The sequence below is a fragment of the Pongo pygmaeus genome, chromosome 18, assembly GCF_028885625.2.
Source record: "Pongo pygmaeus isolate AG05252 chromosome 18, NHGRI_mPonPyg2-v2.0_pri, whole genome shotgun sequence".
Taxonomy (NCBI): Eukaryota; Metazoa; Chordata; class Mammalia; order Primates; family Hominidae; genus Pongo; species Pongo pygmaeus.
This window is the reverse complement of record NC_072391.2, coordinates 30,348,033-30,367,682: the sequence shown is the minus strand read 5'-3', so window position 1 is coordinate 30,367,682 and position 19,650 is coordinate 30,348,033. Positions and strand designations below refer to the sequence as shown.

Below are 19,650 nucleotides of genomic sequence, written 5' to 3'. Positions count from 1 at the left end.
GACTTCTCCAGTCAACTGCCTTGGACTTCACCTCTGACATAGGCTCTTCCTACACGGTGGCCCCTGAACTAGTGCACTCGCTCCTCCACAACTGCATGAACCAATTCCTTATCCTAAGCTCTCTCTCTCACTCTCCCTCCATATCCTTTTCATTCCGTTCCTCTGCAGACCCCTGACTAATACATTTGCTAAAGGGCAGCTAGCCCTCTGCAAGGAGGGTAATGAAGTGCGGCCCCCCATCATGGCACCCCAGAGAGTGACCCAGCCGCAGCCCTGCTCCCCCTGCTCAGGGGCCCCCGGAACTCTTACTGGAGCACATCCTCTCCTGGTCTGGGAATACAGCAGGAGCTTGGGGAGTCAGGTTTGGCTCAGGTTTGGTGGGAATGAAAACCTCAGCATTGTCCTTCCGCTTTGCAGACAAATTCCTTTCCCTTTTATGACCTGTAGGAAAACAATTGTTTCATGTAAGACACTGAGCGCAAGCAAGTTGGGCATTCTGTTCAGGCATTTGTTCGTTACTCATTCACTTACTCATTCAACAAATGTCTCTGGAACTACTCTGTGCAGTTTGGGATTAGAGATGTGAATAATGCAGGCGACGAAACAAGTCTGCTGAGAGCTACAGTGTGGCCAGCACCACATTTTGGTAAGTACATAAAAGATTCCAGGACAATCACAGGTTTTCAAATTTTAACGTCTCTTGGCTAGGCAGCCAGGCGGTGGCTCACACCTGTAATCCTGGTGCTTTGGGAGGCTGTGGTGGGGGAACTGCTTGAGCCCTGGAGTTAAAGACCAGCCTAGGTAACATAGTGAGACCCTGTCTCTACCGAAAAATGAAAAAAAGAGGCTGGGCACAGTGGCTCACGCCCGTAATCCCAGCACTTTAGGAGGCCAAGACAGGTGGATCACTTGAAGTCAGGAGTTTGAGACCAGCCTAGCCAACATGGTGAAACTCTGTCTCTACCAAAAACACAAAAATTAGCTGTGCACGGTGGCAAGCGCCTGTAATCCCAGCTACTTGGGAGGCTGAGGCACGAGAATTGCTTGAACCCAGAAGATGGAGGTTGCAGTGAGCTGAGATTGTGCCAGTGACTCCAGCCTGGGGGACAGAGCAAGACTCCATTCCCCACCCTGCCCCTACACCGCGCAAAAAAAGCCAGATGTGTTGGCACGTGCTTGTAGTCCCAGCTACTCTGAAGGCTGTGGCAGGAGGATCGCTCCCAGGAATTTGAGGCTGCAGTGAGTTATGATCATGCCACTGCACTTCGGCCTGGGTGACAGGGCAAGACCTTATCTCAGAAAAAACCAACAAAACAAAACATGCAAAATGTCAAGAAATTCAAATTCTCTCTTTTCACTTTATGCCCCAGTATCACTCGAACTGTGCCTGGCATCAGCTGTTCTGTGGCCTGGTCCTTCACACCCAGGAATGACTGTCAGGTCCCCTGCTTTTCCAGGGTGGAGACTCAGTCACCTCTTTAGAGCCCCGTCCCCTCCCTCCCTGTCTCCCCTGCAGCCATGCCGTCTGCAGGCCCAGTGGGTTCCACGTGGGACCATTATTAACACTGCCCTGACCACTTGCTGCTCCGGCAGGTGCGCCTAACACCTTTGTTTATCTGACAAAGGTTCCCTGAGGGGCTGCAATGTGCTGGGCATTGGCTGCATGCTGGGGAAGTGGAGGGTAAGAGCCAGCCCATGCCCACAGGCTGGTGGATGGGGAGGTGTGGTGGGTGGAGAGAAAGACAACTGGGGCCAGTGAACCCAGCGCCATGATGACGCTACAGGAGCACGGGGGAGGGCTGGCCCAAATGGATGTGGTGGGAGTGTGAAGAAGGCTTTGTGGAATAAGCAACTTCTGAGTACGGTCTGGGGGGAAAAGCAGAGAGCCAAGTTTCAGGGTTGTGAGTGGAGAGGAAAGGGACTGTGGTCATCTGGGCAGAGGGAACAGCTCAAGCAAGTGTCTGGGGTGAGAACAAACATGGTGAGAGCATGTCTGATGGACAAGTGTCTTCTCTAGAGATGTCAATTATTGGGTGTGGATTTTCCAGAGCTGAACTGTGTCCCCTTCAAACTCTTTTTTTTTTTTTTTTTTTTTTTTGAGAGGGTCTCACTCTGTCACTCAGGCTGCAGTGCAGTGGCACAATCATGGCTCACTGCAGCTTCAACCTTTCAGACTTAAGTGATCCTCCTGCCTCAGCCTCCCAAGTGGCTAGGACTAAAGGTATGCACTACTACGTCTGGCTAATGTTTTAAAACATTTTTTTGTAGAGATGGGGTCTTGCCATGTTTCCCAGGCTGATCTGGAACTCAAGTGATCCTCCTGCCTTGGCTGCCAAAACTGTTGGGATTACAGACATGACCCACTGTGCCTGGCCCCCTCCAAACACATACATTGAAATCCTAGCCGCCAGTACCCTGACTGTATTTGGGCACAAGGTCTTTAAAGAGGTAATTAAGTAAAAACAAGGTCATATGGGTGGGCCCTAATCCAATATAACTTCTCCTAAGAAGAGGAGATTAGGACACAGACACACACAGAGGGAGGACCACATGAAGACACAGGGAGAAGATGGCTGTCTACAAGCCACAAAGAAGGAAAAGGCCTCAGAAGAAACTGACTCTTGATCTCAGGCTTCCAGTCTCCAGAACTATGAGACAGTAAATTCCTGCTGTTTAAGCCACCCAGTCTGTGGTACTTTGTCATGACAACCCTCCAAACTGACATACTGTCTGATTCCAAACATTCCCTCATTTCTCTTTCCTTAGGTTCATCATGGTTCAGAAAAGATTGTCTTCTTTTGGCACACCCAGCTTTGACAGTGCACATGAATAGGAGACAGAGGTGCAGGCAGAGGCCAGGCCAGCCCGAGTCAAAGCTTAGGAACAGAGGATGAAGACTGTTGCAAGTAGGCCTCTCCCCATCAAGTCCTTCTCTCTCCTCCCTGTCCCTCACCAATCGTTTTGCTCGTTCTACTTTCCAAGATCTTTCTTGACAAACCTCCTCCATTGGACACTGCTGTTTCTGCGTGCCAGCATCCTCCCTCCTTTAGGTTCACCTTGAGTTTCTTTTGGAGATGAGAGCTTTACCGCACTATCGTGTGGCTGGGTGGTGATAACCACACCCCTTAGTCCTATTGGCTGGACCTGGCCCATCAGAGCCACAGTGATCCAATCCAAGACAGCATGTGACCCCGTGTGGGTTGGAGAACCAGGTCTGGGACTTTTGCTGGGCCTTTTGGGAAATAAAAATTCACTTTCTGAGGGGTTGCAAAGTCAGTGTCTTATTTAAAGGCAATTCTGCCTTTGTATGTTGGATAGTCTACTAAGAATGGAAGCAAGACACAGGAAAGCAGAGAAGGAGAAGGAGAGCAAGAGGGAGAGGGAGATGGGAGAAGACAGAGGGAAGAGGCCGAGAGGGAAGAGGGGAGATGGGAGAGAGATGGAGACGGAGAGGGAAAAGAAGACGAAGAGGGAGAGGGGAGAAAATGAGTCTTGCTACATCTCAGAACCTTTCAGTTACTCAAGTCAATAAATAGTCCCTTAGCTTAAGCTACTCTGTATTAGCCAACTGGTATGTAGATGCTGCAAAACATCTTACAATGTACAGAACAGACACCTCCAACTATCTGCCAGGAATTTACCATCTGGAATTTCAGGGCCCTGAGGAAGCCTCTGGGAAGCTCTGCGTCTTGCAATCAACAGAGACCTGACTGATATACCTCCCTGGCCTGTGAGACACTCTACCCAAAGTGGAATTCAAAGGACCACTGGAAGTTTAAGTCCTGCTATTAGATGCAGAGACACCAATGGCAAAGAAATGATACACAAGACAGAGCTCACTTTTGGAAGCTGGGTTAAATTCCAGCACCACGAGGGTGTCTGGGCCCGGGGGAGAGCGTCCTTCTGTCTCCCGTTCCCCGTGAACATCTTTCTGAGTCAAGTCGCCGCTGGAAGGAGGGCGGTCATCTCTGGGATGGCCTACCAGCGCTGGGTCCTCTGGCTCAGGCTCAGAGAGTATGTCTTCCTCGATAGAGTCATACTCATCGCTGGAACAATCCTTTTGTTTCCTTTGTAGATTTACACTAAGTTCCAGGCTTTTTCTCAGCTCCTGCAAAAAGCCCAGAAGAGAGATGAGAGATAAATACGGTACCTTGAGAAAAACTTATTTGAAAATAGATCATTTGAACCAAAGAATTATTCTCCCCAAACTAACATTTAACAATATTATCTCAACCCTTGTGACGTCACTGCTTTGAAGACGAGAAAACAAAGGGCAGGGGAAAATGAGTAACTCCCTGGACAGAGCAATGTTGTTAATATTAACTGTGGTGTTTGTATCCCGGAGATGCCGGGGGAAGGTGGGGTGGGGGGAAGTGCACATGTGAAGGAGAGGGAGAGAGAAACAGACAATATGGCTTGTTAAAATCTGGGGCTTGTTCAAACAGACTGTGGAGCCCCACCCACTGATTCAGTGGGTCTGGGATGGGGCCTGAGGATTTACATTTCTAATAAGGTAATCCTGATACTGCTGGTCCAGGGACCACACTTTGAAATATGAACTCCCAAAGGCCTCCAAATGACCCTAAAATTCCAGATGGTAAAATGTCTGGCAGGTAGTTGTTAGGGGCTGACTTGCATATTGTAGGATGTTGAGCAGCATCTAAATGTCATACTATTTAGCACTTAACTATAACGGCTTGACGATTTTTTTCATGTTTCTTTTGTCTACATGAAATTGTAGATTCCTTATGGCTAAGCATTAAGAGCTATATTTAGAGTGACCAGGACATGAATCACCCAAACCAAGACATTTCAGAGAGAAAGCGAGCACTACTATATTTACACTGGGACAAAAAGTATAAACGGAGCTGGGACAGTGGCTCATGTTTGTAATCCCATCACTTTGGGAGGCTGAGGCAAAAGGACTGGTTGAGACCAGGAGTTCAAGACCAGCCTGGCAACATAGTGAGACCCTGTCTCTACAAAAAATAAACAAAAATTAGCTGAGTATGGTGATGCATGCCTGTAGTCCCAGCTACTCGGGAGGTTGAGGTGGGAGGATCACCTGAGCCTGGGAAGTTGAGGCTGCAGTGAGCTATAATCGCCACTACACTCTAGCCTGGAGATACACACACACACACACACACACACACACACACACGCACACATATATACAAATGGGACCTTTTGGGCAAACCAGTATGTTTGGTCAGCCTAGCTATACTACCCCTTGTAGCCTATATAGTATCCAATGTAGTTCTAAGAAAATGAGAAGCAATCAATAAAGGTTTGATAATTGACCAATAAACCTAATAGTTATTGCAGTAGGCTAAATAAGGGCTCCCTAAAGATGTCCACGTCCTAATCCCTGAAACCTGTGAACTCCTGAGGGCTGAGGAGGGAGTGAGGAACACCATATAGAACACTTTCACCGTCTTAGAGAAATCATCCTACACAGACCGATGACAGAAATATAGATGTTACAGGCACCACTGGTGAGGACTCAGGAAATGAACATGTAACTGAAAACTGGAGCCCAGGGAATCCTGTTATGTAGCAGTAGAATCTCAGCTGAATTGTGTCCTACAGTGTTGTGGAAAGCAGAACATGTAAGACATGAACTTGGATATTTAACTCAGGAGATTTCCAAGCAAAGTGCTGAAGATTCAGTCTGTTTTTCTCCTGCTGCTTAAAGTAAAATGTGAGAGGAAAGAGACAGACTGAGGGAAGAACTGTTAAGGAAAAGGGAACCAGGACTTGGTGATTTGGATGATTTTTAGCCTATCCAGATTGCAGAAGATTCTAAAATTAGGAGATTCACTGTCAGAAAAGTATGCTATGGAGAGAAAACTAAAGGTGTGGCTGGACAACCTTTTTTCTTGTACCTCAGAAAGATGTAAAGTGCATAGTATTCAGTCATATGAAGGACTCTTTCAGGAGATTAGACATGTGGCTCATGGATCCCCTTAGACATCTCAGCGGAAGCCAGGACAGAGAGGGGATTTTCCAGGAAAGATTTGCAGAGGAGTCCCTTGTCTAATGGAGCAAATCCTAGAGACATACATGGGAGTCCCACATGACTTTTGAGAATGTCATACCAGGAGAAACACTGCCAGCTTGGACTGAATGGGAGAAAGAAAGAACAAAATGAAAGGTTGTCAGACTCCCCAAAATTCTACAGGCAGGAAATTGGCTGATGAAATGGCTCATCTACAAACACAGGCTGCTCTTCCTGAAAAAGGAAGAATGACTCCAAGGATGGAGCTGTGGGCCAAGAGAACAGAGCCCCGAACCACAGAGAATTATTCCCAGGCCTTGAAAGCTAACAGAGTTTGCCCAGTTGGGCTTTAAAATTGCTTGGGTTTGGTGATTCCTCTTTTTTCCCTTTTATTTACCCTCCTTTTAAATGGGAATTTTGATATGATTTGACTGTGTCCCCACCCAAATCTCACCTTGAACTGTAATAATCCCCATGTGTCAAGGGTGGGGCCAGGTTGAGATAACTGAATCGTGGGGGCAGTTTCCCCATACTGTTCTTGTGGTAGTGAATAGTCTCATGAGATCTGATGATTTTATAAAGGGGAGTTCCCCTGCACAAGCTCTCTTGCCTGCCACCAAGTAAGCTGTGACTTTGTGCCTTCTTTGCCTTCTGCCATGACTGTGAGGACTCTCCAACTACGTGGAACTGTGAGTCCATTAAACCTCTTTCCTTCATAAAGTACCCAGTCTCAGGTATGTCTTTATTAGCAGTGTGAGAACGGACCAATACAGGAATGTTGTTAACTGTTATCCTATGCCTGATCCACCATTGCCTTTGGGAACAGATAACTTGTTTTCTAGTTTCACTCATCTACAGATGAGAAAAATTTTGCCCCAAGATAGGTCATACCCAGGGTCTTACCCATAACCAATTTAGATGATGAGATTTTGGAGTTTTGAGCTGATGAGACTTAGATGATATTCTGGATTTGAGTTGATATGGCAATGGATTGAGAGTTTTGGAAAACTTGGGATGGGATGGATGTATTTTGCATGTGGGATGGAGGTGAATCTTTGGGGGCCAGAGGGTGGGCTGTGGTAGGCTGGATAAATGGCCCCCAAAGATGTCCATATCCTAGCCCCTGGGAGCTGTGGAGATGCTGCCTTACAGGGCAAAGGGACCTTGAAGATATGATCAGGTGAAGAATCTCCAGACGGGGAGAGGAGCCTGGATTATCCAGGTGAGTCTAATGTAATCATAGGCATCCTTATGAGAGAGAAGCAGGAAGATCAACATCAAATAGAGAATACATAAGAATGGAAGCAGAGGTCAGGGAGGAGTGAGCTATAGTGCTGGATTTGAAACAGGAGGACATGGCCACAAGCCAAGGAATGTAGGTGGCCTCTACAGTCTGAAAAAGACAAGGAAATGAGCTTTCCTCTCGAGCCTCCAGAAGGAATGCAGTCCCGCCAATGCCTTGATTTTATTTTTTATTATTATACTTTAAGTTTTAGGGTACATGTGCACAATGTGCAGGTTTGCTAAATGCCTTGATTTTAGACCAGTGAAACTGATTTTGGATTTCTGACCTCCAGAACTAAGCCACCAAGTTTGCAGCAAGTTGTTACAGCAGCAAATAGGAAATGAATACAGCTGTCTCTTTTTAGAGTTCTCCCCCTTCCATCCCTTGATACCAAGTATTGGTGATACACATTTAATAAAATTAATTAATTATCTCTGTTGCCCAGTGTAGTGGTGTGATCACAGCTCACTGCAGCCTCGACCTCCTGGGCTCGAGTGAGCCTCCCACCTCAGCCTCCTGTGTAGCTGGGACTACAGGTATGAGCCACCACACCCAGATACCAATGATTGATATTTACTGGGCAACTAGAACACTGGCTGGCACATAGTAGGTGCTCGACCAGTATCTGCTGAATGACTGAATAGATTTCATTGATGACTGGGTGGTGGCTGTGGGCAGATGCAGAGTGCCCTCATGTACCTTGGAGGTAACATTGGTGATGGGACCCTTAGCAAGTTACTTACCTCCTCTGACTTGCATCTTGACATCCATAAAAATAGATGAACAAATCCCTACCTTGCAGAATTGCTTTAAAGCAGAGGTCTGAACCGGGGATAATTTTGTCCCCCCACCCAACTCCAGGGGACATCCGGCAATGACTCGAGATATTTTTGATCACAACTGGGGGAGAGGTGTCCTATTGGGATCTATTACATGGACATCAGGGATGCTGCTAAACATAACAGAATGTCCAGGACAGCCCCACAACAAAGAATGATCCAGCCAAAATGTCAAGGCTGAGAAACGATTAAAGCAAGTGCGGGTTCACCACTGGTGTTTAAAAAAATAACACCAGGTCTCCTAATTGAGTGTATTGAGCTGGTTCATGCAACCTTCATGCAAACCGGACTGAGGTCATGGCTTATGTCTTCAAAGTCTAACAGTGGTGGGCAGTTGGAGGAGCAACAGATTCACTGCTCCTCCCCAGGGCAACATGAGTTCCTAGGTGACCTGCTGTTTTAACAGCAATTTCGGCAGCTGTAAAACTAGTAATCCTTTACAGTAGAATAATGCTGTGTACTCTGGAAAACATTTTCTCTAGAAAATGTTTCTCTCCTTTGATCCTCAGAAAAACCCTGTAAGAGAGACAGGTAGAGTAAAACCCTGGGATAACATGAATTTAGTTAAAACAAGATAGCCTATTGGCTCTTATGCTTGGCCCAACTCCCAATTCTCAAATAAGGTCAACTTAGGTTCTGTTCTGCTGGGGTGGGGGCAAGGCTGGGTGAGAAAACAATGGGCACATCCCTCTCTCTGCAGCCCCTACTCTTGCCCAGTCACTGTGGATTACGTTCCTAGCTGGGAGACTGCTGTCACTGTCCAGGAAATCTCAGTCCCAGGGCCCCAAACTGTCCCAACTGATGTCTAAGGCAGAGTGCAGCCATCAAACATGGCCAGTTTCAGGAAGGATTTGGATGGGGCATTAGGACCCTTGAACCCATGGTCAGCTGAGCTGACTTCCTCTGGCCTCTTCATGACCTTCACTATGTTGCAACCCTACATTTTGAGTGAATTGTGGAGACACCCCCAAATCTGAGGAACTGTGACCAGCCTTTATGCTGGTCCGACTTCTCACAGTAATTAAGTGGCATAGCTGTGACTTCTGCACTCCGCTACGCCTCCTTGCTCCTTCTAGATTATCCACGCATAACACAGACTCTCTTGCATCTGTCATGGCCCAACCAATGGGGAAGACAATATGGCAACCACCATTCATTAAGGCTTCATGCATGCAAATGTGCTTAGGTGCTGTGCTAAGGGCAGAGGTAGCAGTGCAGAGCAAGATGGCAAACCTCTGGCCTTATAGGAGCATACAGTGTGGGGCAGGAGGAGACAGGCAGGCAATGCATAAAGAAGTATAAACGGGCATTTCAGAGGTGGCTGGGACTGTGAAGAAAGCCCTTATCTGGATGATGTGACAGGGCGACTGGGCTGAGGGAGCCCTGAGGAATGCTGGTCAGGGAAGGCTGGCTGATGAAGAGCCACCCGGTAGTGTCTGGGGCACAAGGCTGTCCGGGGGTAGGAAGAGCAGAGACAAAGGCCAGGAGGCAGGAACGGCTGGACGGCATGTGCTCCCTAGAGGGAGGCAGCGGTCACGGGGGACAGGGCTTTGTGGGCCTCAGGGAAGAGTGTGGATTTTGTTCTATGCCCTATGAGAAGCTGCTGAAGGGTGCTAGGCAGAGATACAATGTTATCTGATGATTTCTGCTTTTATTTTTTATTAATTTATTTTTTTGAGACGGATTTTTGCTCTTGTTGCCCAGGCTGGAGTGCAGTGACACGATCTCGGCTCACCGCAACCTCCGCCTTCCGGGTTCAAGCGATTCTCCTCCCTCAGCTTCCCAAGTAGCTGGGATTACAGGCGCTTGCCACCACACCCGGCTGATTTTTGTATTTTTATTAGAGACGGGGTTTTACCATGTTGGCCAGGCTGGTCTTGAACTCCTGACTTCAGGTGATCCACCCACCTCAGCCACCCAAAGTGCTGGGATTACAGGCGTGAGCCACTGCGCCTGGCCTGATTTCTGCTTTTAAAAGATCTCTATGGCTCTTGGATACCAAGTGGATTTTAGGAGGTGGGACAAGGGTGGAAACAGGGCTACCAGCTTTGCTGCAGTTGCAGGTGAAAGAGGAAGGTGGCAGCAGAGGTGGGGACAGGGAGGAGGCCTCGAGATCTATTTTGGAGGCAGAGATGACAGACATGACTGACTAGAAATGAATCATATGCATACCCTCTGACCTAGCCCTTCCAGGAATGTATCCTTTAGTCCCAAGTACACAAAGATCGTTGAGGCATCCTTTATAATAGAGAATGGTCCACATGGTTATCAATGAGAGACGGATTAAATAACTAATAGAGCAGGTGTTCACCGAGCCCCAGGCAGCTCTTACAAAGAACGAGGTAGCTCTACTTTTGTACTTCTTTGGGCAGATATCAAGATATACATTTAAGTAAAAAGAAGCATGTTGAAAAATGTACATATAACATGAACTCAATTTTTAAAATCATTGTTAATTTCTATACATGTAGGTATGCATATATGCATAGAAAAAGTCTGGAAAAATAGGCACCTGACTTTTTATTTTTTTTTGAGATGGAGTCTTGCTCTGTCTCCCAGGCTGGTGTGCAGTGGCGCAATCTCGGCTCACTGCAACCTCTGCCTCCTGGGTTCAAGAGATTCTCCTGCCTCAGCCTCCTGAGTAGCTGGGTTTACAAGCACACACCACCACGCCTGAGTAATTTTTTGTATTTTTAGTAGAGACAGAGTTTCGCCATGTTGGCTAGGCTGGTCTTGAACTCTTGACCTCAGGTGATCCACCTGCCTTGGCCTCCCAAAGTGCTTGGATTACAGGTGTGAGCCACTACGCCCGGCTAGCACCCAACTATTAACAATGATCTCTCTGAGAGCCTTTCCAGGACTTTCCTTTTCTTCTTTGTTTTTTAAAAAATTATTTAGTATTAGCAGGCATCCAATTTTGTAATTTAAAAAAATGATACATTTACATTTATGTTTAAATCTTGTCCCTCCTTCTTGCAAATAAATAAATTCCCTAGAGAAGTGGCGGGGAATGGTGAAATGGAGGACCCTGGACAGCCAGCTGCCTGGAAAAATCATCTCTATCCCTGGAACACGTGTGGTTCCCAAAAGCCAATGACAAACAGCAGCACTCGATGCCAGAAGACAACGAAGGAGCATCTGTCTAACTCGAGAATAAAGTATCCAGCCAAGAGGTCCAGACTGGAAAGTAACACACCATCCATCTCAAACAGCCAGAAACCCAGGGAATACAGATGGCATTCATGAGCTCTTCTCGGAAAATGTCACCCAGGTGACAAAATCCAGACCAATGAAAGAGGAAATCAAAATAAAGATAGAGGCATGGATAAGCTGTGATCAAAGGTCTAATGGTAAGTGCCGTAGCCACTTAAAGTTTGAATAAATACTAGGCATTTATGCACATTAGGGAGATGGACCAGAATGCAATGCTATAAACCTAAGCCCTTAGCTTAGCTAACAAAAATCAGGAGAGGGCAGGCAATGTGGGTGCCCTCATTTTCCACACCAGAAAGTTAACCCCAAATGCATCTCAAATGGAAACTAGAGTTTTTTAAAAATGGCAACTCTAACCTCTTATTTCCTAATGTATTAAACTGAAGGCTATTTTAAGAAATAATATTTCCTGTGATAAAGAAATTTGAATTTCAATAATTCCTCCTGTTTCAATTTGGTTTCTTTTTCTTCTTTTAAATTAATGGAAATTTAAATGCCATGATTATATTTGCAAAATATATACAGGCCAGGCGCAGTGGCTCATGCCTGTAATCTTGGCACTTTGGGAAGCGGAGGCGGCAGGATTGCTTGAGCCTAGGAATTCGAGACCAGCCTGGGCAACAAAGTGAGACCCCCAACTCTATTTTTAAAAAATTAAAAAATAAAACAACAAAAAAAATCCCTCTCCCCAAAGAAAATATACATAAAAGAGCAGCCTAGATTCGGTGTGGCTAGCAGCTTCTTTGCAAAGGAAACAAATGCATTTGCTCACACTGGATGAACCTAGACCCTTATAATGCTCACGTGATCTAAACCATCTGTCCTAGGGGCAGAGGGGAGACAAACTAAGGAGCAACATTCCCTGGAGGAAGCCGTTCAAAACCTTTCCATCTGGAAAGATGAGGACCTTGGGCTGGTTGCTTTGAAAGCCAATCTGCCCGTACTTCAAAGAGATACCATGCTGTGGGATCTACCAGGTGCTTTGAAGCCATCATCCAGAAATTTCTCTGAAAAAACATACTTTATAGCTTTGCTTCAAAACCTTGTTATATTTGATTTCAGTGTTCAGTGTTTAAAATGTTAAGTTCAAGCCCTTTGAACAGAAAGCCCTCTGCATGGAGGCCAGGCTGCCAACACCGCAGGTGGAGATCGGATGACAGGGACTGCACACAAATGGGTCTCCTCACTGGGGATCCAGGGAGAAGGTGGAGGGACGGACGCTGATACAAAGACTTAAAGGTAGTTTCTAGAAGAACCACTGACTGAAATGCAGCAGGGGTTTGATGGTCAGTGAATTAATGCCTTCTATGCCTGAGCTTCCTCTTTCTGCTGAACTAGGAAAAGAGTGACATCAGGCGACCATCAAACATGAAGTTTTTGCAATAATAGTATCAGTAACTGTAACATCAAACAATAGCTACTAATTGCTAAGCTTCTGTTACATTATCAGGCACTAAGCTGACTTATCTATGCACCTTATCTCATTTCTTTTTCTTTTTCTTTTTTGAGGCAGGGTCTTGCTCTGTCACCCAGGCTGGAGTGCAGTAACACCACCTTGGCTCACTGCAACCTCCACCTCCTGGGTTCAAGAGATCCTCCCACCTCAGCCTCCAGAACAGCTGGGATTACAGGTGCATATCACCACAACTGGCTAATTTTTAATTTTTTTGTAGAGATGAGGTCTTACTCTGTTGCCCAAGCTGGTCTCAAACTCTTGGGCTCAAGCAATCCTTCTGCCTCAGACTCCCAAAGTGCTGGGATTGTAGGCATGAACCACCACACCCAGCCACCTTATTTCATTTCAACCTCCTAACATGCCAGTGCAGTAGATCTCCTAATCTTACAGGCTTGGAGGACTTAAGTACAAGTTCAAGGTCACATGGCCAGTAATGGCAGAGCTAGGGTATGGAGGAATGACCATCTGACTCTGTATTAGTCCGTTTTCATGATGCTGATAGAGACGCACCCACGACTGGGAAGAAGAAGAGGTTTACTCAACTTACAGTTCCACATGGCTGGGGAGGCCTCACAATCATGGCAGAAGACATGGAGGAGCAAGTCACGTCTTACGTGAATGGCAGTAGGCGAAGAGAGAGAGCTTGGGCAGGGAAACTCCCATTTTAAAAACCATCAGATCTCCTGAGACTCATCCACCATCACGAGAACAGCACAGAAAAGACCCACCCCATAATTCAATCACCTCCCACTTGGATCCACCCACCACATGTGGGAATTGTGGGAGTTACAATTCAAGATGAGATTTGGGTGGGGACACAGCCAAACCATATCAGACTCCAAAGTCCAGACTCTTAACCATGTGACCATGTTTATTCCCTGCCTGGTGCCAACTTGGAAGCAACTGGTCTCTAGAGAGGGATGAAAGTCAGGGGCACAGTGATTGTCCACTGACTTGCACAAAATTGATAAACTTGCCCGTAAGAGCTTTAGACACAAAGCTGCCTTGAGGCCACTAAACATGTTCATGTATGTGTTAAGTTTGAGTGGATGAAGCATTAAACTCTTAACTCTACTTACAAAGGAGAATGAGCTGGGTCTAAGTTCTGGGCCTGACTCAGTTTACCCTGTGTCCCCAGGTGAGTTGCTGAGCTTCAAGCCCTCACCTTTGCTATGGGAAATTGTGCCCTGATTAGCTCACAAAAAAAAGGCTGCTGAGGGGACGAAATGAAATTAACAGCTAAGAATCAGTGTTTTGTGATTGCTTTAATCGGGTTCTAGTTTTTACAGAAAATTTAAAATTTTGATGATGGCATCTTTTATTTCTCAGATGCTACTGAATCTGCCTATTAGAAGCTTGGATGCTTAGACCTGAAGCCACAGTGGAAACTTTAAGACAGTCCTCAAGAGCTAGCAGCAGTCTCGGGGGTAGAGGTCACTGACATGCAAGCAGAAAGGCCAGACCTCCCCAACCAACCCCCTGCCCCCGGAACCCCAATAATGTCTCTCATTTGGTTGGCAGTTTTGTGAAACCGGGATTTGAATGTCTTGAGTCTGGCATACACTGCTAGTTGCGATAATTCCCACTAACTTCTCTTGTACTATATGAGGCATTTTACACATTCATATTATTAATCTGCCTGGACCATGAAGGCTTTTTACCCAGCACTGAAGAGTTAGTTGATTAATTTGTTCTTTTATCTCATTCAACCATGTATTCAACACACTTTTTTTTTTTTTTTGAAACCGGGTCTCACTCTGTCACCCAAGCTGGAGTGCAGTGGCACGATCATGGCTCACTGCAACCTCGACCTCCTGGGTTCAAGAGATTCTCCCACTTTTTGGTTAGATGGGACTACAGGTGTACACCATCATGCTCAGCTAATTTTTGTATGTTTTGTAGAGATGGGGTCTTGCCATGTTGCCCAGGCTGGTCTCGAACTGCTGGGCTCAAGTGATCCTCCTGCCTTGGCCTCCAAAAGTACTGGGATTACAGGCATAAACCACCACACATGGCAACAAATATTTTTTGTTGAATATACGTGTCCCCCATAAGCAGGTGTGACTGCTAGGTACTAGCGATGGAGTGATGAACAAGACAGACTTACGGAATCTACAATCTGGCAACATCTCTTATGTAATTCATAACAGATTACCAGAGTAATGAGCGCCAAAAACCCAAACTTAGGGCTTGCCAGTCCATGTCCATAATAAAGTGGCTTGTGCCCTAACTTTAGGGTCAACTCTGAGTATGTATGTATGTATGTATGTACGTATGTATGTATGTATGTATGTATTTTTTAAGAGACAGGGTCTTGCTTCGTTTCCCAGGCTGGAATGCAGTGGTACAATCATAGCTCACTAACTCCTGGGCTCAAGTGATCCTCCTATCTCAGCTTCCTGAATAGCTGGGACTACAGGTGTGTGCCACTGCACTTGGCTAATTTTGTAAGTTTTTTGTAGAGACAAGGTCCCAGTATGTTGCCTAAACTGGTCTTGAGCTCCAGGCCTCAAGTGATCCTCCTACCTCGGCATCCCAAAGTACTGGGATTACAGGCGTGAACCACCGTGCCTGTCCTAACTCTGCATATTTTAAAAATCGCATTCCCGACCGGCTGGGCATGGTGGCTCACACCTGTAATCCTAACACTTTGGCAGGCCGAGGTCACTTGAGGTCAGGAGTTCGAGACCAGCCTGGCCAACATGGTGAAAACCCATCTCTACTAAAAATACAAAAATTAGCCTGGTGTGGTGGTGGACACCCGTAATCCCAGTTACTTAGGAGGCCGAGGCAGGAGAATTGCTTGAACCTGGGAGGCAGAAGTTGTAGTGAGTCAAGACTGCACCACTATACTTCAGCCTGGGTGACAGAGTGAGACTCTGTCAAAAACAAAACAAAACAAAACAAAACAAAACTCATTCCCCTACATCAATTTTGATAGAACTAAGGCTAGGAAAATTTGAATTATACATGTGTTTTAAATACCTGGGCAACATTTTTAGTTTTCTGACACCTTCTTACTGCCCCTATTCAACCTTTGATTTTCTTTTCATGAATTTTAATTCAAAGCTAAGTGTATTTATAAAGTACCCTGGAGTTCAGCCTCTAAAGTGCATCACTGGAGAAAAACCCAAACAACCTTTGTCTTGGGGAAGAGAGTGATAGAAGAGAAAATGAACTCAGGAAGTAGATGGGCCTGGGAGATTGCCCAAAGCTTTCCTGGTTTGTGGGCCCCTGGCCAAACCCCTCAGCATCACCCTGGTTGAGCAATCCATAAGGAGACTGGATAGGGATAGCAGGATATAGACCAAATATCAAGGGATGCCACTGGCTGACTAGAAAATTTCAGGAATTCCTGAAAGATAGAGGGGAGAGATCACATCTATAAAGAACTAAAGGAAGAGGAAACTGCAGATTGAAACATACATGGTGGGTTGGGCACGGCAGCTCATACCTGTAATCCCAGCACTTTGCCAGGCCGAGGTGGGTGGATCACCTGAGGCCAGCAGTTCAAGACCAGCCTGGCCAACATGGTGAAACCCCATCTCTACTAAAAATACAAAAATTAGCCAGGTGTGGTGGCGCACGCCTGTAGTCCCAGCTACTTGGGAGGCCGAGACAGAAGAATTGCTTGAACCTGGGAGGCGGAGGTTGCAGGGAGCCGAGATTGTACCAGTGCACTCCAGCCTGGGCGATGGAGTGTCCTGTCTCAAAAAAAATAAAAAAATAAAAACACAGACATGGTATATTAGTCTGTTCTCACTCTGCTATGAAGAAATACCTGAGACTGGGTAATTTATAAAGAAAAGAGGTTTAGTTGACTCAAAATTCTCCATGGCTGGGGAGGCCGCAGACAACTTCCAATCATGGCGGAAAGCACCTCTTCACAGGGAGGCAGGAGAGAGAAATGAGTAAAGGGGGAAGCATGCTGGGCACGGTGGCTCATGCCTATAATCCCAGCACTTTGGGAGGCTGAGGTGGGAGGATCGTTTGAGGTCAGGAGTTCGAGACTAGCATGGCCAACATGGTGAAACCCCGTCTCTACTAAAAATACAAAAAATTAGCCAGGCGTGGTGGTGGATGCCTGTAATCCCAGCTACTCAGGAGGCTGAGGCAGGAGAATTGCTTGAACCCGGGAGGTGCGCCGCTGCATACCAACCTGGGTGAGAGTGAGACCCTGTCTCAAGAAAAAAAAAAAAAACCTCCGGAGAACAGAGCAGAAACAATGAAAGAGAATGATAATAAAAGTAGTAATAATAAATGAAAAATTTCCAATGCTAAAGAAAGACACAAGCGTGCAGGTGCCCCTGGCTTCAGCCTACAGGTGAGCCTCTCTGCTGCCCCTTACTTAATATAGCTGGGGACAGGCTGCAGCCCTAAAAGTGGCCCCCACTCTAGCCTCAGGGCTCCCTCTCACACATCTTGATGCTGGACTCACCTATACATGCACATGCACACACTGCTCCTTCTATGGAAGTTTTTAGGGCCCTGAAATTTTTGCTGAAAAGGCCCACTTAGTGTTTTCAATGGGACAAAGATTTTGAAACAGATATATTCACATGGATGAAAGGTACACGCTCTCAAAAAACATTTTGACTCTATATGCAAAGAATGACAGATATTTGAAATATATAAGGCAAAAACAAATGCAGGGGAAAATTGACAAGTTCACAGATATCAACCAGATCAAATAGACAAAAAGTAAGTCAAGCTCTACAGCGGTGGTTTGCTAATGAGTATGAGAGTTTCCAGGGAAGCTTATTAAAAATGCAGGCTCTGAGCACTCCATGCCTCCTCCAAATCTAATTCTATACCTATGGGTGTGGTGTGAGAATTCGCGGCTTTAATAAGCAGCCCAGGTGATGCTAATATAGGTAGTCTGGGACCACACTTTAAGAATCACCCAGTTAAGTATTACAACTAATCGTGTGTGATTTAACAGATATATTGAGAACTTTGTACCAAAAAGAGAATGATTATTCTTTTGAAATATCATAGAACATTCATAAAAATCATCTGGTAGGCCACAAACAAAAAACCTCAGTAACTTTCAAAACCCAGAAATTAAACCATCTTTAATTTTAGTCCATTTTTAATCATAATGTGGCCAAATTAGAAACTAATACAAAACGACAGCAAAAAAACTAGATAAACAAAAAACTGTTTACTTAGAACATTTGGGAAAACTCTCCTACATAAAGAAGAGATGCTTTATGTTGGCTCATGCATGTAATTACAGCACTTTGGGAGGGTGAGGTGGGAGGATTGCTCGAGGCCAGGAGTTCAAGACCAGTCTGGGCAACATAGCAAGTCTCTGTCTCTATGAAAAAATTAAAAGATTAGCCAGGCATGGTGGTGCATGCCTGTAGTCCCAGCAGCTTGTGAGGTTGAGGCAGGAGCATCACTTGATCCCACAAGGTTGAGGCTGCAGTGACCCGTGATCATGCCCTGCATTCCAGTCTGGGTGACAGAACAGGACCCTGTCTTAAATGAAGAAATAAACATATAGGAAGGAAAAAAAAACACCCTAAAGTAATAAGCCAATTAGAAATAAATGGCCAGGTACAGTGGCTCATGCCTGTAATCCCAACACTTTAGGAGGCCAAGGCGGGCGGATCACCTGAGGTCAGGAGTTCGAGAGCAGCCTGGCCAACATGGTGAAACTCCGTCTCTACAAAAAATACAAAAAAAAAAAAAAAAAAAAAAAAAATTAGCCGGGTGTGGTGACACATGCCTGTAGTCCCAGCTACTTGGCGGGGTGAGACAGGAGAATCACTTGAGCCTGGAAGACGGAGGTTGCAGTGAGCCGAGCAAGACTCCGTTGCACTGCACTCCAGCCTGGGCGACAAAGTGAGACTCTGTCTCAAAATAAATAAATAAATAAATAAATAAATAAATAACAATGAAAGTATTACATAGTACTACATGGTAAAATTTGCAGAGTAAATACAAAGCAATATTCAGAGGAAAATGTATAGCCTAAATGTATAGCCTAATTGATACATTAGAAAACAGTATGAAAATCAAATGGGCCAGGTGTGGTGGGTCACACCTGTAATCCTAGCACTTTGGAAGGCCAAGCGGGAGGATTACTTGAACCTAGGAGTTTGAGACCAGCCTGGGCAACATGGTGAGACATCTTCTCTACCTAAAATAAAAAAAAAAGAAGAAGAAGAAAAGAAAAAGAGAAAATAAATTAAACATTTAACTTAAGTCAGGTTACAGTGGTGGAGGTCAGGGAGAACCAATGTGATACCAAAAAGTTTAAGAGAGGAATTAAGATGAAAGCAGAAATAAGCTGAAAAAATAAACAAATAAATGAGTAAATGAATGAATGGATGACTAAATAAATAACGTATACTTGCTCAATAAAAGTAAAAGCTGGAGATGGTTTGGCTGGGTAGATATAGACAGCTTTTCATATTATACTCAATTTACTTCTAAACTGTTTGAATCTTTTTAAATGAGAAGGCACCCATGTATTAGGTGTTAGATAAAATGATACAAAATAATGTAAAAATTGTTTCACATCATACCTAAGAAATTCTAAGTCGGCTATAAATGGAAGATATTAAAGTTATTCTAATATTGATTCAGAAGTTAATCTTTATTTTCATTAAGATTGAAAAATATGCTTTATTAAGTTCAATTCATCCGGCACCTTCATTTGCAGAAACACTCTACTGAGGGACGGGATCACTACATCTCTTATTTCTGGACCTGTAATTCGTGGGCATTTAGTGCTTGTTCAGCATCATTTCACATCATTCACGCTCATCACCAAATTATTCCTGCTCAGCTTGCCCTGTGCTGTCTGACCCACCTGCCCAGGGCCCTTTCTAATGCCATAAGCCAGCCG

At 45.3% G+C, this 19,650-nt stretch overlaps 1 protein-coding gene across 19 annotated transcripts in view; it reads right to left on the bottom strand.

The window, feature by feature from the left end:
* The window catches only part of KATNIP (katanin interacting protein), a 230,036-nt gene that overhangs the window by 97,972 nt on the left and 112,414 nt on the right, over positions 1-19,650 (bottom strand). For all 19 annotated transcript variants that reach the window (XM_063654214.1, XM_063654211.1, XM_054452717.2 and 16 more), the window contains 2 exons: positions 3,841-4,108; positions 310-441 (listed from right to left, as the gene is read on the bottom strand). In XM_063654214.1, the coding sequence (XP_063510284.1) occupies positions 310-441; positions 3,841-4,108 (400 nt within the window). The remainder of the gene's footprint in view (positions 1-309; positions 442-3,840; positions 4,109-19,650) is intronic.